Source organism: Podarcis raffonei, chromosome 17 (genome assembly GCF_027172205.1).
Source record: "Podarcis raffonei isolate rPodRaf1 chromosome 17, rPodRaf1.pri, whole genome shotgun sequence".
Taxonomy (NCBI): Eukaryota; Metazoa; Chordata; class Lepidosauria; order Squamata; family Lacertidae; genus Podarcis; species Podarcis raffonei.
In genome coordinates this window covers 23,411,281-23,435,309 of record NC_070618.1, presented here as the reverse complement: position 1 = coordinate 23,435,309, position 24,029 = coordinate 23,411,281, and the positions used below count along the sequence as shown (strand labels likewise).

The following is a 24,029-nucleotide window of genomic DNA, read 5'->3' as shown; positions in this document are numbered from 1 at the left end:
CCTTCCTTGTTCATTCCCCCAAGTGGTGTCAACAACCATCTACAAAATAGAACAAAGTATTAACACTTCCTTGATTATACCAAAACTCAAAGGCATTTAACTCCATTAACTTTTCTTCTAAGTTTCCCTGCATCATTTCCAAATCAGTTCCTTATCCCCCGAATTTCCTCCCTCACTTAACTGTCCCTTCTGCTCCCCAACCAAGGAGATGAAAAATCCCCATTTTTCTCATTCAAGCCAACTGTTTCCTTCCAGTCTTTAATGCACGAAATTGATGGTCCCCATTTTTCACTCAGTTCAATGCTAGGCTCAGCAAGCTCTTCCTTTCTCCAACCCAAACATTCAAGCTTAAGGAGGCAGGAGAACAAAATAATGCAATTTAAAATGAGTATTTATTGTTCAACCAGCAGTCACTAGCCAGCCTGCCTCTGCCCTGCTATACCACACAGTGCAACCTGCTGGAACTTCCACCCATTTTTATTTTTATTTTAATTTAATCAACCTGAGCATGCACTGAAATGTATAGTCAAATGTTGAACTCCCACACTTTTTGGCTGTTTTCAAAGCAGCAGGTATTGGTGTGCCTTGCACCCTGAATAAGGAGTCATAAATTTTTATATGTCTTTTCCCCCCCTGCAATCAGTGCAGACATACTTCAAAACAAAACCTCAGGATACTGACATTTTAAGTATTAGTTGCTCTGCTTCATAACGTACAAGATAGACATGTGTAACAACTACCCCAGCTGCATATAAATATCTACTTTTGCATTGTCAAAACGTCCTATCTAGTCCTAGGAAAGGGTCTTCCTAGGCAGAGTTTACAAATCACATTTAACCATATTAAGTCTATAACTTAACATTAAAAATGCACTTAAGGGATTAAAAATGAATTTGTAACATGTCCTGGAAAGCTGGATGCTACGCACATAACTACAGTCAAGCACCAGAAATTCGTTTTAAAGAGTGTGTTTTAGGATGCACCCACATCATTACTTAAACTCACTAAAAATTAAGGGAGACAGTAACTGTATTATGGTTCAAACTACACAGATTAGGAATGCTCATGGGCTGGCACCAGAAGCTGCCAAGACCCATTAAGGGCTCCACAGACTGCACTACCATCTTGGCTCCCTTGGCGTAGAGCATACAATATTTTGCTCATAAACTGAACCCAACGAAAACAAGCAATCTGGGTCTCAACTGCTGGTGCAAGGGATTTCTCAATATACATGCCCGATAGGCCTCCATCTCTAAGGAGCGGTGGTCTGTTTCTTTCTCCCCAACGGAACCTCCCCAGAATGCTGAAGTAAGCCCTGAGAAGGCCTTACATTGTTCCCCAATTATTCTGCATAGCACCGGGATTTAGCAAGAGATGCATATGATCTACAACCATTTCCCAATTCGTGTTGAGGGCGGTGGGAGAGAAGGGGGGAAATCCGACACAAAGAGAAAAAATGGCCAGTTGAGTCGAACAGCGTCAAGCCTCTCCACTTGTGCAAGAGTCACACAGTTCTGATGGCAGTGACAAACTGCTGCCAACTTCTTCAGCCATGGGTCAGGATACACAAAGGGCTTGAATGAGGAATGTCAAAACCGGTTCAAATATATTTTAGCACTGAAGGGAGCAGACATCACACCCATCAGAACAAATGCAGACATCTTGCAAATGAAACAGCCCTGGGGCTATTTTTTTACATCTCCGGCTTTCATGAGAGCCTTAATAGCCCTGGCTCGCATCTCAAGCTCCAGGAGTTCCAGCTGCTGTGCTGATGGCTGGACATCATCTGTTGGAGGAACCGCCACAGTTGCTGCCTTTGGCTCCTTTGGGGAGGATTCTGCAAGCCCCAGGATCTCGTTCACGCTTTTCTCAATGTCCTTCTGGAGGTCGTCTATTGGACCATCTCCACTTCTGACAGTCCTTTCCAGCCCATCTGAATTATCTTCCTCATTGCATGGGCCTTCAATGTCACTGTCGTACGCATCTGCGTTGATGCTGAGAACATCACTGTCTTCTCCTTTGCCTGTAACACAGAAAGGAAGAATTCAGAAGCCCTTTAAAAATAAAATAAAATTGTCTTTTCATCTTGTGAAACATTTCCTCTGCATACAAATACTCCTTTGCATAGATTTAAGGTATAGGAAAGGTCATCTATAAATTAAAATCAACAGTTTCTCTCTTTCCTCCCCTCCCCCAGCTTTAAGACTGATCTAATTTAGACAAGTTTTAATGCATTTTTATTCCAATTTAGGAGAACATGCAGTAGACCAGAGCAGCAGCGCTTGGAAAATTTATTCCATCGTATGGAATTGCATGATCTATTTTCCTAATTAAAATGTCATAAGGTTTTATATCACAAGGACGCCTCTGCATTACAAAATGAAAGTTGATGTGGGGAGCCTTTGGGGCTGACTGCTGTTTATTATTTTAGAAGTGAATTTAATTCCTGAAGTGCAGTTTAAAAATAGTCCTAAAATTCTCGTGTACATTGCAACAAAATAAAATGAGGGTACGGATATCAGCGTGGCAATACACTTATTAAGAGATATCTGTGCAAAGACTTTTAATGAAGTGTTTCAATTTAAGTTATCTCAAAAACAATTACAGTGTTCCTATTTGTTCAATTATGATTAAAAACATGGGCTGGGATCCAAAGAACTACTTTGGACATGACCTCAAGGTTTGAGAATTTTAAAAGGCCCTTTGAATGCCAAAGCTGCATTCTGCAGTAGTTCACTGGGCTTTTGAAATCCCAGCAGTTCCAAGGAAAAATAAATCATGGAAGATGGTGAACTAGGGTTCTAGAAACACAAGCCCCAAACTCCCTGAGGTGCACAGAACTAGGGTTCCCTTTCTCTGGACCCAGGCAATGGTCTTTAGGAAAATGTAACAGAACATGATGCAAGGAAACAAGTTTGAATCTGACATGACAAATACTCATAATAAAGCATATATTTCTTTTGACATCTTGTCCTCAGGTACTATGTATGTGTGATCATTTATCTCTGGACGTTCTCCATTAAAACTACTTATATTTGTTAAATGCACAATAAGCCATTACAAAATGTAAAAAGTGTTAAACTTATTTGATATGGAAAAATGTGTCTGATAGCACCCTAAGATGAACTTTTAATAAGCTGTTTATTACAAAATGGCATTTGTATTTCCTTGAGGAACATAAAATCCGGGGTGTGACTATCAAAAAATTACTGAAAGTGAATTGTATCAAATCAATGGAACTGATCTACCAAGGACTGGCGCTCTCTCTCTCTCTCTCTCTCTCTCTCTCTCTCTCACACACACACACACACACACAATTCATTGCTCAATGGCTCTAGCATCAAATTATTTACTCAATATGTGAAGATGCCATCGCAGAGCCAACAATATGGACACAGGTGCCACCACCTTACCCCATCCACACAGTGTTTTCTAATGGAGTCAGTTCACACATATTCAAATGAGGACACGTCAAATTACACACATGCACCTAGAAGCAACCATGCCATCAGGCTACGGTAAAGGAGAAATGGGACTTCAGAACCTCTCCGTCAGCTGAGCTGAGCCATCAGCAACATTCAGCTCCTCCTCTCTCCTTGAATGCTCTCCATTCCAGGTGGCCATTTCAAGAGTTCTACAACTAAATACTACTCAGGTTTCCTTTTTTCCTCCTCCCTCCCAATCAGTTTCCTTTTTTAGTTGTGTCCTTTAGACTGCAAGCTTGAAGACAGGAATTTATGGGTATCTGTAAGCCGTTCAACGAGCTTTCCCCCTTCTTTTTGCTGAACAGCAGACAAAATACTTTAAATGTATGAACCAGCCCTTGTTCAATGTATGGAGGCATAACACATTCGCTGTGACACATCCCAACCGACAATTATAGCCTAGGCAAAATTCAGAATTCACTACCTATATTAAAAAGCTGGATTCGAAGACTACTTACCCATTGGTACCTCTTAAAGGACATATGGCCTATTATGGTAAAGATCAATATGTTGCTCTTTGGGAGATTCTTTATGTGCAGTGTTTTTAAAGAGACAATGAGAAAACCTTGTCAAGAATTTACACGCAGCCTGGCAACAGCAAAGTGATAAAACACACAACTGTTCATTTGCGCAATTTACTTCAGGAGGCCATGGCATTACGTTCCTCTGGAATGTGCGCATTCTCTGTAATCCTTACAGTTTAAGGCCTTGATACACAGATTTGGAGTTAGTTAGGCTGAAGGTTTACACTTGCCCATTTTTATCCATTCTGCCTACAATATAAATGTCACTAATAGCTGCCACAATTATCAATAAAACCTCAAGAGCATTAAATTGATGTGTGGATTAAAACACAAGATAGCTTTTCAGCTCACTCTGAAAAGTCTAAAGTAACACGGCATTCATTTGAGAGCTCCTATATGCCATTTATGATAATAAAAGGATAGCAGTAGATTAGAACACTCTGAAATAATTAACGTGTTTATCAATACTCTTCTGTCATTTTCTTCTTGGAGATTCTGGTTTTTAATTAGCCCTTCCCCACTTGGTCCCAAATATTTTCTTTTACTGGACGGCTTTTGCAGAACTTAGCAGTTTCCCCTCTTCTACCCTCTCCTTTCAAATCTCCAAGGCTTGAAGTGTTATTGATCTGGTACTATTGCTCATCAGCACCACAGTCACTGATATACTGGAAACCAATACAAAGCAGCCTCTGAATTGCGGTTCCCGAGGATCAAATAACCCCAGCCCTAGTAAAGCTCTGTTTATAAAGGGAATGCTGGTTAATCAGATAACAAAAAATTAAACATTGGTATCCTTAAAATTAGGGGTGGTTGATTGGACTCTCAAATTTTAATCAAGATGTGATATAATCAGCTGCACAGAAAGAATGGATTCTCTGGACATTTCACATGACTTTTACTATATTGCTAACATATCTGTTAGGGAAAAGCAAAATGCCATCGCCCATCTGTTTGTTCCCCCAGGGATCTTTCAGGAACCACATTAATTTCTTTAGCTCCCCCATCTACAAAAAGGCAATGGCAATGACTCCATCCAGTATCTTCTGCTTTGTCACTGTGAAGATAGATGATGCCAACTTTTATTACAGGGTGGATAGTTCTGACCCCTGAGCCACTTTGTGCAGAATGAAGTAGCCCCTAAGAATCTGGAAGCAGGTTACTCCAGCCTTTTATAACCATCAGTTGCAGCAAGTACGTTGTAAGTAGCAGGTGCAGCAGGGATCCATGGCAGTTTGGGGAAGAATCAGGGGTCCTGTGGACCTTGTTCTAGGGGTATCAGGGTTCACTCTCCTTCCATCCAATGAATGAACTCCATGTATTTCCAGGCAGGAGCTCCATGCATCACAAACTGAGCCCCCCGCCACTAACTGCCTACTCCTTGGTCACCAATGGAGCAGGTGCATGGGGCTGCAATTCAGATCACAGTGTGCATCTGTGTGCTGCAAAGATGTCCCTCATTTGTAGTGCACAGAGACATTTTGTGGGATGGATCATGAGGAGGAGATGGTGAGACAAAGACGCATGGTGAGGACTGAGAGAGAGGGATCTTGGTTCAGGGAACTGAACAGCCCAATCCCATACTTTGATCTTGACCTCAGACACATGCATGAATGGTTGGCAACCACTAAGTCATAAACAAGAACCATGATCCAGAGAAATTATGCAACAATGTCTGTCTGCCAAGACTCCCACAGCACCCAGAATGTCATAGATTTGTGATGTGTCCATACCATATTTGGCAACAGAATTGTATTGCTGATACTGCCAGGCTTTTCACAAATTGCTAATAGGCAAAGTTTCATTTTTGCAAAAGTCCCAAGAGGATTATTCACCATTCTTTGGCCTTATAATGAGAATGAAAACGAAGAACTAGAAATACATGTGCTGGCCTCTGCTTATTATGAAAGTTTCTAGATTCTAGAGGCGTGTTGCTGTGCTGTTAAATATTTCAGAGCCTTTGGCTATAATAGTATACTGTATCACAAGGCTAGCTACATGGATGTGAGGGTTTATTTTGGAAAATGGGATGGAGTAGTAAAAACCTCTCCATACACATAAAAGGCAATATTCTCTGCTTGATCTTTATACTGGGTACTTTCCATTCTCAGCAAGTCCTCTACAAAGACTGAGAAGCAGAATACATACTACTGAAATTAATCTGTGCTGGTTCCAAAATGAGTTGAAGGAAGACTAGTTTTCCTCTCAAGACAAAAGTAGGAGGAAAGGCTTTAGAAATTCTAGCCTGGCTTTTAAATCTTTTTAGAAAGAAGTATCGCAACTTTCTTTGTGTGTGTATGGGTCTTGTGTTTATGAGCAAGGAAGAAAATCTTTAGAAAAGCATATTTTCTTTGACTTTTTATGATATAACTGGTATCTGGAGGGGGAAGAAAAATCAATACCGAACACTAAGAGAAATGTATAATAAATGTTCTTCCTCTGCAAAATAGGAGGCAGCTTTCCATAAAGTAACTAGAAAGTAAACCATTCCACATGTAGCAGTTTTACAAATATTAGAAATATAGACAATTGTAGCCTGTAAATATATTATGAGGAAATCAGCAAAACCTATGCTTTTAAAAAACACATACAGAATAACACAACTGATTCAAGAAAATGTGAGAACAAAGCCAAGCTAACCTTTAATATGTACTATATTATTGCATAAGAGCCTGACCAACTTAAGAGTTATTAAGTATGCCGTATGTTTGCAAAATCAGATCAACTGAACACAGCATTGATCTGATGAGCTTTAAAATGCACACAACAACAAAAGGTGAAAGAAGTTAGATTACATTAGTCTAATTATGAGGCAGATGGTCAAGGCTATAAAACTCTAAGTCAAACGGCCACAGTTGGGGTTTCTTGTTCCTCTGACAAGTCTACCAAGACCTATGAAACCATGGTTTTAAAAGCAGCTGTTAGAAACTTATGCAAAATATGTCATCACCACAGTCTTCTGAGGAGCAGTTCTCAAAAACAATCAAATAGCGAACTTTGATCTGCAAGGCGTTTTTACTCTTCACCACACATTGCCTACAATAAGGCAGGCATGAACTCAAAACATCTTCCGACTGCTTTTAACTTGCTAGAGAAGTGTGTGAAAGATCAAAGAAATGGGAATCAATAGGATTAAGGAATGGAAATTCTTTTGCTTTGCTGCAGGGCACTAGTCCATATTTACTTAATGCATTGTTCAAGTGAACAGAACATCTCCAAAGCGAGAATACATTCTCAACGGAATAAGGCTGGTTCAAAGTTCAGAAGTAATGTTCCACCACACTCCTCTCCTGTTGCCAAAGGCCAATGGATCCAAGTGAAAGGGCACTGACCCGAGGGAATGAGACAAAACTATTTTTTATAGAAATCATTTATCCTTCTGCTGGAGAATAAGAAGTTACCTAAACCAGGCTTAAAGGTACAATCAGCCTGGGCTCTCTACAGAGTTGAAATCTCCATGGAAGTACAATGCACAATAATCACATAGCCCTACTGCCCTAACAAATGTTTAATTAGCTGAACCGCTTCATTTCCCCCCTTTTTTTGCAGCTGTAATTTTACATAGTAATAAAAGTCTCTGATGGCATTTTTCTCATTATCTTTTTCATTTTGATAACTTGTATTTATTCTTTCAACTAGGATTGCGAAATTCATTTCCAGGCACTTAATTTCTCTTTCTTAACCACTTTTCACTCATTTCTGCTTACCCCTTGGCTCTCGTACTGTTCATCTTCAGCATCACAGACTGCAGTGTGGAAGAAGAACAGTTGCTAAGTTTTACCATTTATGCCTGCACAGTCTCAAAAAAGCTCTTTAAAAGCTAACATCCTGACTAGCACTGTTGTCATTGCCCAGAGCCATCACGAAACCAGTGGCTGATAAAGTCATAAAAAGGACAAAGAAGCAATCACCTGCAACAGTCATCAATTCCCTCTGATAGCAGAGAAGGAAGAGAGGAAGTCTGCAGGAGACATGTCAATTCAGAGGTCATTCCAGAGAGTGCAACAAGCAATATTTAAAGCAGTCTTCACAAAGTCACAGCATCCTGCTAATCGCTTGGCTGCCTTATGAGACCATTTTAATCAAGTTCAATTCCCCCTATTAGCTATTTTTACCATCTTTAAGGAAGAATGGGGCACTTCTTTCTAAAGAGCTGTAAGTAATTACTGGGGATATTTCCTGTGGCAATAAGATACAGAATGATCCTTCCCCATGGCTTGCAGCAAGCCTGTCATCACTAGGCAAAGAGGTGAAAACGTTGGCAGGCACAAACCCACACAATACATTAGGACTCACTATTTGGGTTCACGCTGGTGTTTTGCTGATGGGTTAAACCCAGACAACCAAAAAAACAACTCCTTTTGTTCCCTGTGTGATCCTAAGTCCACTCTCTTCTCCTTCCAACCTTCTTCCTCCTGGGCAAACAGCAGAGATGGAGTGCGAGTTTTGCCCTTATCCCAATAGTTTCCTTAAGTACCTGCACTTTTTCTTGGAGAAATGAAGAATAATCTTTCACTTACACGAAAAGAAGTAAAGGGGTATACTCAGGGGCACCAGTATGGATAGTGATTAAATCTGCCCTTGGTATGGAGCGATAGAAGCAGCTCCTTCCCATCATGTTGACAGAAGCATGGATACTTTGTGCAATGGGAGCTCCCGCTATATACTGCACCAAATAAACAATGCTCTAAATCTGGGACCCTATTGCACTATATCTCCCAGAGTCAAAGGGGAAAGGCTTGAGCCTTCCCACATGAAACTGCCCATAAAAGATGCCCCCCCACCGATATTCCTCCACACACTCTTGTGCACCTCCAAAGAGGGCACAGCTATGAAAATAGGCAGCTTGATTCTGAGAGGCCGTTGTATGGTTTGGAAAAAAACACCTTACTCCCACCCCTTGCTCAGATGGTAAAACAAGATGTCAGAGATGGATGGTGTGCTAGGGAAGATGTATCAAGAAGAGGAGAAATGGGTTTGGGGGAAAGTCAGGAACTCTAGATTGGATCACTACTCCTATCAAATATGACAACAAGTACAAATAACACTCAGAGATGGATTCGATCTTTGTTACAGTCTAGAATGACTAAAAAGCATAATCCACAGCCAAAGATGTAAAGAAGAACTTGCATCACAAAGTCATGTTTAGTGAAAATGTAAAAAAAAAGAAAGAAAGAAAAGGGAAGCACAGCCCAAATGCTTGCCCAAAATGCTGACAAACTCCTGGGTTTCATTTGACAACTAGCTAGAGAAGGGGCTCCTAATGTCTGAAATTCAATTATATCTTCCAAAGAAAGTTATTCTATCATGCATCATTGTTTCATTTGCAATCTATTATGTAGCATTTGCAGAGATGACCCAGAGCATTTGTTTCGAGGAAAGTAATGTTACATTATTGCTACTGCTCTATTTAGAATGCCAAACGCAGAGGCGGCAACGTTTAAAGCCTTCTGCAGTTCCTACCTTGCTTTGAGTCCAAAGCTTCCAGTTTGTGGTCTTCCTTCAAAGAAGAAGTAGAATCTATACTATTGTCTTGCCTGAGAACAAACAATAATACATTTCAGTTAGTATACCTTTTATGTTTATAAAAAGAAGCATTTCATATCCATACTCTCGTGCCCCCACATTTCATTGTTTGCTTTATTTTGTGAAGCAGGCCATGCTTATTCAGGCAGTAGTACTGATAATTTCCTTTCTTCTCAAGTTTCATAGGGCTGCCTGGAATGTAATGCTCTTCCCCAAAGATATAGGGCTAGTTCACTTAATGTAATTATATCACTTACACGGTAAGCAGTGCCTGCCCAGTTGGGGACACAACTATAGGAATATGTCAATTTTTCTAAATCAGAAATCAGTTTTACCTGCACCCAAGAAGAGTAAACAGAACAGAAACTTAGTGCTACAGAAAACATTGTTTTGAGGACAAGAAAACATCTCTTGCTAGCCCAAAACACAACTCACCAGACCACCAAAGCTATACCAATATTTTCCCTGCCATGTGACAAGATCTTGTTTTTATCAAAGGCAGAGCAAAATAACTCCACTAAGCCCGACCTGAGAAGAAAATACAATTAATCCCTCCATCGTGGACTCAGGCAGTATGCATTCGTAAATAAACCATATATCCTAAAGACAAAAAAAAAAAAAACCACCCTACAAGTGTCGATTTTACTTTCCCCCTCAGTGTGGTGGAGCAATCCAAATTAGACATGTTCTAAGGCAAGGAAAACATCCTCTTCTGAAATGCCAGCCTAACTCCTGCCTTCCAATGAGAAGAACCACCTAGTTGGAGTTGTCTGACCAAGCCGGTAACCTACAGAGATATGCTGAATTACGGTGACAAGAGCTGGAGCTACAAGTTCCAGGTTCAAATCTTGGTTCAGTCAAGAACTCCGTGGTTTATTTCACACAGCTCACCCCCTAAAGATTAATAAGGGATCTGCTTTGCAGGACAGTTGTAAGTATTACTGAGATAAAAGTTATGTTAAATGCTTTGAAAACTTGGAAAGTACACTGTATTAACAGTATTGTATCCCCAGAGCTGACTTATACAGAGCCAGACCACCGGCTCATCCAAGGTTTCCTACAGGATTATCACCAGTAGATGTTTGGTATCAAACCCAAGACCACCTTAATGCAAAGCATGTGGTTTACTGCTGAGCTACAGTGCCAAAAAGTGATGCATTCCTTGTCCATTTCCCCAGAATTGCCACCGCTGTTTTTTCAAAAGAAGAACCTCGCTGAAGAACAAGAAAGAAAAAGACAGCCCCCAAACAGCCCAGAGAACATCTGTGCTTGTGAAAGATACAGAACATCAGCAAAAGAGACCCTAACTGTGAAGTATCTTTGGTTGATGCCACTGCTATCAGGGGAAGAATCTGGAGAGCAAGTTCCTTGAAATACATCAATAGGAGGAAAGAGCTCCCCAGTAAGGCAACTGCAGAAACACACAGAGAAAACCTGTGGACAATAGGGGAACTGGGCATAGAAGCCCTGCCGAGGGATTACACGTAGGAATTTGCCCCACAAAACAGCAGATCCTAACTCTACTTACAGTGTTCATCAACGCTGCTGCACAGCAATGTATTTATAATTGCTGAGATTAATACTACAAACACACTACTGATCATTAATTTTAAAAGTAATCTAGTCTCTGACAGAAAAGGGGAAAAGGTATTTTCAGACATGAACCCACTGGATCATTAAGAAAGAAGAGCAAGGCAAGGATGCAACCTGCAAAACCGCATGGTGCAGCCAAACTTCAAAACAGCCTTGTGCATTACACAATCTGCACAAAAATGATAAAAAGATCACTGAACCCACATTTTGGGGTGGGGTGGGGTGATGCTGGTTTAGCTATTTCTACACGTTCTCACCAAAATTTGACACATTGCTTTCTGTTTCAAAGGATGGGGGAAATAACTCAGAAAGTGCTAAAAAGGATGACATTTCATCTGCTATCTCGCCATGATGTTCAACTGTCTTTATACAAAGCATGAAAGCAAATGAAAGATTGTAAGACACACTTGAGGAAACAGGATACAGCTCTCCACAGGATTTCAAAATCATGGAAGGCAAGTCCAATTGTTGAGTTTAATGAGCATTTTAGCCATAAAATTATTTTATATTCATCTAACCAATTTCATACCTCAGCTACTTTGTCTAAAATGTGTAATGTACGTATTATGTTAATATGCACACAATCAAAGCATCCAGCTTGCAGGGAGGAGTTAAATTTAACATTACAAGGTTAGTGTCATCCTAACTTACATTTCAGAGGTTTAGCTCTAATGGCGTTTGTCCACCTCTGTTAAGTATTGTAACTAAACTATGATTAAAGATAATTTTTAAAATGGGGGTGTATATATAAGCGATTCATTTTTAACCAGATCCCTGAAAAATAATCTATCTGTCCACAAAGAAGAAACCTTTTTCCTGCTGCCCCTGGATTTGTCTCCACAAGCCTCCTTGTCTAACTTAATACAGAAGCTGCCAAATATTCCAGTGGGCTCATCTCATCTCAATTCACTTCTGTTCAGTACCAGGTGCTGCTACAGATTCAGCCCTCAAGGCAAAGTTTTCCTATTGAACCCCCAAACCTATGAAATTATTACAGATATTAAGACATTTACTCAGAACATATAGATTCGTGTGTGTGTGCAGGGCAGCAATCATTTCATGGTTATGAAGGAGAAAATTGGCACTGGGTTCAGAATGAAACATTGCCTTCCATTCAAAAAAACAACAGCAACTAAACTTCAAGCCTTTAAGGTTTCAAAGGTACCGTAAATTTCAAACCTATGAGGAGAATCAGAGTCATGAAAGAGCACCAAATGTGGGGAAATAAGTTGGATTTAGGCTACAGCAAGCATTTTGGCCAGAAGGCTATATTCACTCTTGGCCAACCCACTGGGAAAATACATGATGAGCAGAGCGAAAGAGGAAACTCTCCTCCCACAGCTGATGGGGACGCAAACTGGTCTCTCCTTGTTCATCAAATCAATCATTTGATGAATGAGGAGGAAGTGGTTTGCACCCCCACCAGGGTGCTGGGCTGGGCAGACAGGCTGAAACTTCCTTGGCACAAAATTTTATTTATCCCGATGCAGAATATCTGAAGCTGTTTGGCGCAAGGTATGTACAACTCTGAGCATCGGTACAGACCCAGCACACTATAGGAAAAGGAACCTGGCAATCATGTCCCTGGCATTCGTACCCCTCATTCCTAACCAACCACAGGATGAAGACATCGGCTCCTAAATGAGTGATAATGCTGTTATCAAGTATTGCTCATTGGCAAACAGGGATGATCTGGCACAGTCATCTGGTTTGCAGAAGGAAAATGTATCAAAGGATATCTGCTCTAGGATAATAAAGCTCCTGCTGTCCGGAGTCGTCCTGCCAAATTTTGTTCAGGAATCAGGATTGTTCATTTGGCAAGAGCCTCAACAACAAGTTCTTTATTTCCAATTATGCAGCTTATTTTAAATACTGGTCATGGAAATGGTGATTTTCAACATATGAGCTTTACCAAGTTTTCTGATCCCTGAACAGTGCACTGCAAAACTAGCTGCAGAAACTATGTGGTACCTGCTTGAGATCAACCACTTCGGTAGAAAGGTACACATACTAATACAGACAATCTGCTGTCCAAAACACTTTGTCACTGGGCAATTCTTATGCTGTCATAAAAAGGCTTCTTGATGTAATGGCGCAACTCTTAAGTTTAATACACGTGCATTTTCTGCCATCTTGTGGCCAAATGTTGCATAGATTAGATGCTCTTTTTTAGATGCTTAGTATTAACCGAAATAACTAGCTGATATGTGAGTCACTTAGTACATCTCGTTCACACTGACAGCACAATCACATGCATTTCTACTCAGAAGTAATCCCCACTGAGCTCAATGGGATTTACTCCCAGGCAACTGTAAAAACTGCCGTTTAAATGTTGATTCCCACCAAGAAGGACCCATACTATGCTACTCACAAGCAGCCACCGAAAAGAAGCTTGGTAACCCAAGAACTTCTGCCTTCTCCCAACCCTATTACATAACAAAATGAATCACAATTTTCCACGCTGTTTTAACCCTAGCAATTAACAGCCAACCTAAAACAAAAAGATCCTATTTGCAGCCATGGGATGGGCAACAAGCTGATTACAGGCAACTTTCATTTTGCACACGTTCAAAACACGCATGACCCTGAACATGTGTTACATTCAGACCAGGAAGAGCATGGAACAGGCTCCATCAGCACGCACAATTACCCGAATGCAACACACACACCCCCACAAAAAATCAGGGTTGCCTGTATGTAAACAGTCTTTGATTTGGTTGGTTTTCCTACTTTATGCCATGATTTAAGAGCAGCTGTACACATACCCTTGTACCGTAGGATCTGATGGAGGATACAATTAGGATTCTCTGTTCCAAGGCACTTTGGACTTCAGAAGATTTTGCCAATTTAACTATCATTTCAACGGGATCTCACCAAGGCTCACTGGGTTTTTACAAATGCTCAGCAAGGTTCACTAAAGTTTCACCTGAAGTTTCATTTCACTAATGTTTTGCAAATTTCCCCACAGTTTTTGCAGCGGTTCAGCCAAGATTTCACCATGGGTTTATCTGGGATTTCACCAACACTTGAAAACGAAATTGTCAGCACAAACTTTTAAATAGACTCTCAGAGGACAGTTAAATTAAATTTGCTCATTACCATTACTTACTGGCTGATAGATTCAACTGCTGTCTTCTCTTCCCCACCACTAGCCTCTTCATCACTGTCGGAGTCATTTTCATTCTCACCTTGAAATACAACGTCAATGTGAGATGCTATACAGTGTGGCAGCATTTTCCTGCCTCATTAATACATGCATCAGTAAATACTGTTATGACTGTCAAATGAAGAGACACAGCCCACCTGCCTGCCTAAGGTACTCAAGAGAAACCATTTGGAGCTGTAGTCTGTGAGGGAGACAGTGGCCTGAGTTTTGAAGATGGCTGGCGCTAAGGAACCATAGCACGTCCCAAGGCTATATTGTTTGGAGAGCCTGGGGTAGGGGGAGATACGATGCTTCAACGAGCAGCAATAAGTGTCTGGCTGCTTCTCTGCACCTCCATGCTTAACTTGGTATCTTTGCAAGCAAACGACCATTACAAACACAGAGTAAGTCTTCAGTACTTTCACCACAAAAGAATCCAGGTAAAAGGTTTCCCCGGGAAATTTGTGTCACTCGGGTAAGAGAAAAAAATGCCACCCAGCTCAAGAGTCTTTGTCAAAGGAATAATATAAAATTAACCCTATCTTCTCTTACAACACAACCATTTATATTAAACTATTGTAGGAGCATTTGTACAGAAAACAGGTATTCCTTTTTCTTATGCAAACACACATACACACACATATGTAATACAGGCCACAGAGTTTGTTCAAGGACCTGTTCTCATACTAAAGCTCTGAGTAGTCTATAGATAGAACATATATTCAGCAACACATTTAAAAGTGTTGGGCAACTTCTGTAACAGAAGTTCAGCACTACAGCTAAAAGGCTAACTAACAAGGAGGAGTTAAAACTATTTTTAAAAATTAAGCACGATCATAGGTAAATGTACAGGGACCCCTGACCATTAGGTCTAGTCGTGACCGACTCTGGGGTTGTGGCGCTCATCTCGCTTTAGTGGCCGAGGGAGCCGGCATACAGCTTCCGGGTCATGTGGCCAGCATGACTAAGCCACTTCTGGCGAACCAGAGCAGCGCACGGAAATGCTGTTTACCTTCCTGCCAGAGAGGTACCTATTTATCTACTTGCACTTTGACGTGCTTTCGAACTGCTAGGTTGACAGGAGCAGGGACTGAGCAACGGGAGCTCACCCTGTGGTGGGGATTCGAACCGCTGACCTTCTGATCAGCAAGTCCTAGGCTCTGTGGTTTAACCCACAGCGCCACCCGCGTCCCTAGCACAATCATACAATGCTCATTAATGTAGATAACTGATGGAAAGCTTATGGGGGCTGGTTTTCCAGTCCTCAGAGCAAAAAGGAAAGCCTAATACCACAAGTAGATCTCTTGTGAGCAGCTCCTCTGAACGGTGTAACCATTAATTTTAAGTCTCTCTATAACAGGGTTCCAAGTCATGACTACCCTCATTTGCTCAAAGCTTCTCTTCCAATCTATCTTCTAGGTAATTGCCATGCTTCTCTGCTACATCAAGCATCCATGTACAGTACTTGGTGTTCATTAGGAGCTCCAATATGATACAGTAGTGCCTACCTTCAAGAATTCTCAGTAACTTCTTCTCAGACAGGAGCTCCAACTGTTCAAGACAAAGCCTTTTGATTTCTTCTATTGAACAGCCCTACAGAAAGAGAGGGGGGACTGTTATAAACGGTGCCTGCAATTAGCCAGATGCCATGCGCATTTTGCACCTATCGGACACTTGCGACCAAGCAATCCTGGTTTAAGGTCCCATTTGGCACCTAGCTTTTAGTTGAGCTAGCAGGAGCCAACAGGAGGAGTCCTGTCTCTGGAAGAGTTGGGAGAACTTCCAAAATGAGAGGTTGGGGAAGAGAGGAGACCACTCCGTTCAGTGGCAGGTCATCTCCTTAGTGCTTGTTTGAATTTCACCTTTCTTTTTTTTAATAAAGACAACAACAACATAATATCATCATCCTTTTTCTATTTGTACCCCACCCTCCCTGGCCAGGTACATACAATCTGGACACTAAACCCAAACTTAAAACATTATGATCTGAATTAGAAATTTTATTAAGACGGTTTTGCAAAAAGACAATGTTAAGGAAGTAGCAAAGTATGCCAGATCTGAACCCTGGCTTTCTTCTTAGGTTTCGCAAGGCAGGCATTGCAGCCAGTTGTGCCTCTCCTCTGACGGAAGGCATTCTAATCCAGCAGGGGCGTATGTTGGCATAAAGGGTAGGCCCCTGTGCACATACCCCAATCTGCTCAAGAGCGCTGGCGGACCCTTTGAACGGTGTGGCAAGCGCAGCAGGGGATTGCAGGAGAAAGGAAGAAACTGCAAAAATTACCTCTCCCCTCTTTTTCACCTCATGGACGTTTCTGCTGGATCAAACAGCCTTCTGTCAGTGGGGGTCATACAATTAAATACAACCCAAGGGCACTTCTCAAATTCCCTAATGCTGGCAGTTGGATATGGATTATTCCAGCCACTGTTTCTCATTAGTATTGCTTGAGTAAAAAGAAGAAGAAATACAACTTTCTGAAAAATATCACTCTCACCCTAATAAGGCTTTCACTCCCGGTAGGTAACTGTGTTAAGTCTGCTACAGCAAAAGAAAAGTCTTGTGCCATAAGACTCTTAAACCTTTAATACATTCTTTTTCATAAAAATCATTCAGAAGACTTCTTGTTCGTACTTTACACTTGACAGAGAATTTTAGTGGACCAGCCCATGAAAAATTATACAGGTAGTTTAAACCTTAATTATGAGAAACGGGGCTAATACAGATATAATGTAACAAGTGTTATGAGGCACCAGCCTTGGAAACACACTTTCTTGTAACACTACCCCTTCCTGGAATTAAATTTTATCATTTGCCAGCATCAAATTAACTGTGATTAAGGCTAACCAAGGTTTCCCTTACCCTAAGATTTAAACCCACTTCAAACTCTTGTATGATTTATTAAAATTTGCTTCCCTTTTCTTTCTTTTTTTGGAAGAGTTAAGTGAAGAGAAAATAAAATTCAACCAGTAAGTTTTGTTGATGTTCCTGAGAAGATCTGAGAAGTTAGAACAATGGAGTACCAGGCTCCTTCCCCGACGCAGGCTGGCTTTTCCAAGAAGCATAGCATTGCAGATCAATGTTCTGTTTTGAATTACCTTATCCAGCTGTTAGTGGTCCCTCAAAAAAGCAGTATGTCACATTTATTAATCCCTCATTTGCCTTTGACTCCATTGATCGGCATCATCAATAAGAGGAGTAGCTAATTTTTTGCAGGCCAAGGAACATATTGACTTATGACCAACCTTCCCAGGTCTGCAGCACAAAAGTGGACACAGCCAACTGGTTGATATTTCCTACCATGAGACCCATGATGTAATTTCTGCTAAAGATGCCTAAATGGACTTTGAACATGTAAAGAATTCCAAGTCTTCACTCTGGTACATTAAAATTGATTCTGATCACAAAAAGTGTTACTTTCCTGCAGGAATTAATCCCCCCCATTAGACATGCATTTACCCAGTTCAGATTTTGAACTATGTACACAGAACAGCTGACCAGTAAATTATTTAATAAGCCAACATATGACCATCTTTCTGTATGTTGATCAGGCCAGATTGAAGACATTGTGTGTTGTATTTTTTATTGCCCCTATACAATCCACCTAGGAAGATTCCTCTATTCATTCAAAGTTTTTTTAAGAAGGTCAATCAGATTATTTCAAAAACAAAGGGCTGCAAGCAGATGTATACAACTTTGTAATCTAAAGGATAACATTCTTACTACCTGCACATGTACAGATCCAAAGCAGTGTTGACTCTGCCAAGTAGATTTTTAAAAATCTAAATTATCTGGGGAGTGTTATAATTTTAAGTTTCAATCATTTGCAGTTCTAAAATTTGAAATGTTTTAAACTTATCTTGAATTGTCTTTGTGTGTGTGTGTGTGTGTGTGTGTGTGTGTGTGTGAGAGAGAGAGAGAGAGAGAGAGAGAGAGAGAGAGAGAGAGAGTAATAGACACTGGCTACATACAACAAAAATCTGACTGAGTTAACAGTGTTTCAGCATTTCCAGCAATTCCCATTTTCCCGAACTCCTTGCCTGATGGATTCAAGATTCTACATAATCCCATATCTATGGTAGACTTGTAAACAGCCACTTGTCTGATTACTTCCAAGTAGGCTGAGAAGTTCCTACAAATTTCTCTTCACAGGCTTTTAAGGCCATGAACATGGGAGCGTGGGAACATGGGAGAACAAGGACTAACTAAAACATTTGGGAGGTAGCAACATTTCCAAGGCTGCTCTATGGAGTCTACCAGGGCCAGCCCACCCATGAGGCAAGGTGGGTCAATTGCCTCAGGTGGTAGCAAACCCTCCAAGTGCCCCTATTTTCCAGGGCCAGTCCCAGATTTAGAGAAGCCTCCCTGGTTTCTGATTTGATCTGTCCTGTTTTCCCTTGGGACATTCCTATTTTCATCGGAGAAATGTTGGAAGTTATTGGAGTTATGTGAACCCGAGCCAAGGAGATATACATACACCCTTGGAAGGCATCTAAAGACAACCCTGTATAGGGAAGGTTTTTTTAATGTTTAATGTTTTATATATGTTGGAAGCCACCCAGAGTGGCTGGGCAACCCAGTCAGATGGATGGGGTATAAATAAATTTATATTAATATTAATAGGACATTCCTGTTTTCACTTGAGAAATGTTGAGAGGGTACGTGGTAGCGGGCAGCAGATCTAGCTTCCAAGCAATGCATGGCCCGCTGCCGCAGTACCAGCAATGGCTGTGGCACATTCCTTGGAGGCCGGATCTGCTCTCTCTGTAGCCCTGCTATGCCGCCTATACAGCAGCCTCTCTGCCCTGGAGGGGGGAGGTGTCGTTTTGTAGTTTTCCTCAGGTGCCAAAATGTATTAGGCCAGACCTGGTGTCTGCAGTGGAAGAGGAGCTCAGTATAGCTGGCAGGCAAAGTGTTACTATGGAATCTGCTCTGCAGCCTTAGGGATGAACTACAAGAAAAACAGTGTGGTTAAGGGAGCGTTTCTGTTCCCAGTCCAAATTTTACAAAATCCTTTTCTCCAGAAATGTTGAGACAAAATTAGTATATCATAAAAATGAACATACGTGCTTTTCTTGCCAACTGGAGCATTCTATGATATTCTTATAAATAGCCAGAATACTTATTGTGTGGTTTTTACTTTATTTTTAAATCTTGCCTACCCCCAACTTCAAGTTGCTTTATTTTCAAGCAAGGATGTCTTAAGTCTGTTGGGAGTAGTGTTCTTTTTTAATTATAAATTACTTATTTATAAACTGCCAGGCTGCCACACTCATCTCTGATGGTGTTATGTCCAATTAAAGAAAAATTTCAACATCCCTGTGGAAATGCTATAATTATATACTACATTATTCCATATGCCACAGTAATTAAGGTTATTTACATTTGCAGCCTGCTTCATTCCGAGGGCTCTACAACAGTATTTATTAAAACACACACATACACAAATATATAAACTCTGAAAGCCTTTGTAGCAGTCTGATCTCAGTACTTGCTGAACTAGCTTGTAAGTGCATAGGATACACACTGAATAGAGCTGCAAGTTTTAATTGGCAAGTTAATCAATTAAAGCTTAGGTTGATTAATCAGTGCAATACCATTTTAATAGGCAAGAGTACATTTTAATTGGTGGGGTTTTGAGGGCACATGCGCATTTTTAAGGCTATTCAAATTCTCGTGTGCTACTGTAACACTCAAAGAGAAAATGGACTCACATGTTTCCTTTCAACAATGTGAAGCAGCTTTTGTTTATTACAATGTTTCATAAACTAATGATAGCTGAGACACACTTTCTTAGGGAATGAAAACTTAACCCAAATGAAACACTAATAATAAGTAGCACTTACCAGTGGAGGAACCCACGCTCTATGGGAGTCACTTTCTCAGTGTGCCTTCTGGTTGGGAAAATGCAGCCCCTAACTAGTGACTCATGCAGAGAATTGATGTGCTACCTCTTCTGTGGCAAGAAGGGCACTTAGGGCACACAGAAGCCTTTCTCCAATGCATTACACAGGGCAAATTAGAAGTGCTCTTGAACAACAGAATTTAGGAATTCCTGAGTTACTAAATTATAAAATTATCATACTCCACTTTCAGTTTCTTAGAAAGATACCTACATTAAATGTTGTTAAACTGCAAATTGTTTTAGCAATAATCAATCAACCAACCCGTTAAAAAAAGAAGATGATGCATCAACTAAAAATTCTCTAATTAAGTTGATAGTCCCAACGTGGAAAATTGTGCCATTCTGAAACACAGGCCATGGTATTATGCTGGCGGAAGCCAAAATTTAAACATGAAATTTGGAAATAGGTTCCCTCTTTATGGCAATATAGTGTGACACATGTATATATGTATGTATGTATGTATGTATGTATGTGTTTGTTTGTTTGTTTGTTTGTTAGTTATTGTATATTCTACCCTTCTCTCCCTGAGCTGTTTCCACACCAGCAAGTATTTATAAAAAATCTTACATAAACTGTGGGAGCCTGTACAGTTCAAGAGCAAGATAATAACACCTTCCATAAATATTTAAAATATAAATGCAGGCATGGCTCCTTGAAAAGTGAATATGACTCCTTTATATTTTTAATTGAATCTATGCATGTACAGTCGTACCTTGGTTCTGAAATGCCTTGCAACTTGAACGTTTTGGCTCCCGAACGCCGCAAACCCAGAAGTGAGTGTTCTGGTTTGTGAAAGTTTTTTGGAAGCTGAATGTCCGACGCGGCTTCCATGACTTCCAACTGAGTGCAGGGAGCTCCTGCAGCCAATCGGAAGCCGCGCCTTGGTTTTTGAACATTTTTGGAAGTTGAACGGACTTCCAGGACGGATTCCGTTGGAGAACCAAGTTACGACTGAATATACATCCAGTACCATAGCCATAATTAAAGAAAAAGAAAAAATGATCAAGGAAATAGCCATAGCAATGTTCTAATTAAAATTAAGGATTTCAGTGCATAACAGAAAATGTCCCATTTCCAATGAAGCACCAAAACCTTTCAGAGTTTCCTTACCATCTCAAAAGCTAGCCAATTGCACATGTCAGGGTAATAAATTTATAATAAATATATACTGTTTAATTTCTACTGTACAGATGTCCACAGAAGGATGACTATCACACTACGTGCAGTTAAGCTACTGAAAACCCACTGAATGGAATTTAAGCAACCTCTATGGAGCCAACAAGGCAGCACACCTTTAATTTTTGAAATATTTTTTCAATCCTGATAAAAGAGTATATTTTAACTGTGGAATGAAGAAGCAGGGTTAGATGGTATCAGAGTGGTTATAAATAAAATCCAGAGCATGTAGCAAGAGGCTTAACCTTTGTTACAGAGCATTCAGAACACTCCCTATTCCTGATAAATGCTGAAACGGTTCAGCTTTCTCCAAAATTTGCCAGAATAGATATATTTCAGTACCTTTAAGACATCAGGCAGCATTTTCTGCACTTTCTTCTCTCCTATGATACAAAAGCACTGGTGTAGCATTTCCTTTTTATCTGTGATGTAGAAACTAACTGGCTTCAATTGCACGCTGAGATCCAATCCACCTTCTTCTAGGTCACTGGATTCTTCTTCCACATCCTCACTTTCTGGAATTTGTGTAGTACATTTTGTTTCCTAAATGATGACACAGAAAATCCTTTCAATCATGACCCAACACAAAACACTTGCTTATGTAGTAATATCGGCAACTAAGCTTTGACTACAAAAGGAACAGTGCAAGCCATTTCATGTCTACTCAGAAGTAAGTCCCACAAGGTTAGATAGGTCTTACTCCCAGGATATAGGATTACAGCCTGAATCAATGAAGCTTCTTATATAGGCTCCTAATGCTGCAGTCTAAAATACAAATGCAATGTTTAAGATGCTCCATAAAGTTGGTGTTCAGTTTTGCATTTTGAAGTTACTTGAAAGATCATATAGTCAGCAAAGAAGTTTACAGGTGAATGCTGCAAAAGAAAATCCACTGGGATAGTTATCTCTCAAAATATTATGCCACCCAGTAAAAGGAACTGAGAATACATTCGGGGGAGCGGGGGGGGGGATGAAACAACACATTCAAAGCACTTTGGTTACTATCCCTGTTCTTCTCACACCAGCCCTGTAAGGGACGCTGGTACTGTCATCACAATTACAGGCAAGAGGTTGAACTCAAGATACCTTGTGAATTCATGACTGTGAAATTTGAGTATCTGGATCATATTTTTAAAGTTGCAAACCTACTTGGGAGTAAGCCTTAATTCAAAGTAAACATGCATAGGAGTGGTCAGAAAGTTGCTCCCTAACACCAGATCTTAAGAATGTTAATGTAGCATACAATTAATGTACTAATAACTTCCTTGCAAAAAACAGTGATGCCTTCTAACTTAAAAAAAAACCTTTAACAAATTCATGATGCAGGTTAGGTCTGTCAGTGGCTCTGAATCAGGCCAGCTAAAAGCAGAACCATATTGAGAAGTGGACAGTCACGTTTGTGATTAGAAGTTACTGGAGTAAAAAAAAACATGGGGATGATTATGCTCCACAGTTAAGCTGTCCAGAGGGGCTGGGGAAACATGCCCAGATGGGTGGGGTATAAATAGTATATTATTATTTTGTTATTATTAATAATAATAATAGTTAGTTGGAGACAAAAATGTTAACCTTGCTAGGCTGTTAGTCAAATTGATCAAAGCAATTCATAATTTTACCACCACCACTCAATTTTTCAATATAAACGTTTTTGGTAGTTCTTATTTGATTATTGTAAAGCTCCCCCCCCCCCCCATTTTGGGTTTCCACCTTGTGATGTGCTTTATACAGATTCTGTATAAAGCTGGGTTACTCTAGGACAAAAATTGGGTTGCAAACAAGTAAACGGAACAGCTGTTCATAGCAAATGGACACAAGTCCAGGAATATGGGGAACGTTGCTTCAAAATCTCAAGAAGCTGAATCCAAACGTAATATAAAATAATAATAATAATAATAATAATAATAATAATAATAATAAGAAGAAGAAGAAGAAGAAGAAGAAGAAGAGGTGCCATCCACGGAAGATGTGCTTTACAAATACTGAAAGGTCCACTCCCAGGGCTTTTAGAAAACAACTATAAGAAGCGCGGGGGGGGCGTGGCCGCCAAGGCACCTTGCGCATGCGCATGCGCATACCAGCCCTGCCCCGCCTTCCCTCAGGGCGGCCCAGGCGGCGGTTACCTCGGCCAGGCCTTGAAGCGGCTCGATGCTCCGGCGTTTCCTCTCGCTGCCTCCGCCTTCTTCGTCCAGGCAGCCCAGGCGGGAGCGGTGCCGCTTCTTCTCCTTGGGAAACTTGCGCCCTGTCATGACGGCGACCCGAGAGAACCGGCGTCGGCCGCGCCCTCTTCCCGCGAGCCTCTAGTCACAGAGCGAGCGAGCGGGGCGTAGTTGGCGTAATATATCAGCGGCCCGACGGCGCCTTCGCCCGCTCGCCGTGCGTGCGTGCGTCGCGCTTTGATGACGTCATCCGCGCCGCCCTGCCAACGTAGAGCTACTGAAGAGAGGTAAAGGCAGAGTGGCCCGTTGTGGAGAGGCCGGAGGTTCCACTTCCAGCTGGTCCAGAGAGGGAGAAATTGGGGCAGAAGTGGAGGCAGGTGGAGTTCGAATCTGCCTTTATTGCATGTGGGAAATAAAGTGATAAACGATAAATTGATAAAATAAAAATACCCGCCTTCTTTCATGTGGAAAAGAGATTTTATTGAAATCTAAAATAAAATATATAATGGAATATGATATAATGGAA

At 40.8% G+C, this 24,029-nt stretch overlaps 1 protein-coding gene across 3 annotated transcripts; it reads right to left on the bottom strand.

The window, feature by feature from the left end:
• Positions 1-630: 630 nt before the first annotated feature.
• On the bottom strand, positions 631-23,731 carry CAAP1 (caspase activity and apoptosis inhibitor 1). 3 transcript variants are annotated; one of them, XM_053370600.1, is made up of 7 exons: positions 23,423-23,731; positions 21,690-21,890; positions 15,779-15,863; positions 14,235-14,313; positions 9,470-9,543; positions 7,714-7,751; positions 1,785-2,023 (listed from the first exon to the last, which is right to left on the bottom strand). In XM_053370600.1, exons 1-7 carry the CDS (start codon positions 23,591-23,593, stop codon positions 1,892-1,894), a joined length of 780 nt encoding a protein of 259 aa, XP_053226575.1. In that variant the 5' UTR covers positions 23,594-23,731; the 3' UTR covers positions 1,785-1,891. The 3 variants fall into 3 exon arrangements, with proteins under 3 accessions (XP_053226574.1, XP_053226573.1, XP_053226575.1); XM_053370599.1 differs by lacking the exon at positions 7,714-7,751 and having other exon boundaries at positions 631-2,023; positions 23,468-23,728; XM_053370598.1 differs by lacking the exon at positions 7,714-7,751 and having other exon boundaries at positions 631-2,023; positions 23,423-23,444.
• Between the last annotated feature and the right edge of the window lie 298 nt (positions 23,732-24,029).

Excerpts from the sequence above, each read along its gene's own strand:
- CAAP1 (XM_053370599.1), bottom strand. The coding sequence starts at position 23,593 with ATGACAGGGCGCAAGTTTCCCAAGGAGAAGAAGCGGCACCGCTCCCGC. Across the intron at positions 21,891-23,467 it reads CGCTTCAAGGCCTGGCCGAG|GAAACAAAATGTACTACACA; the intron begins GTAACCGCCGCC and ends GTCATCATTTAG. Across the intron at positions 9,544-14,234 it reads GCAGTTGAATCTATCAGCCA|GCAAGACAATAGTATAGATT; the intron begins GTAAGTAATGGT and ends GTTTGTTCTCAG.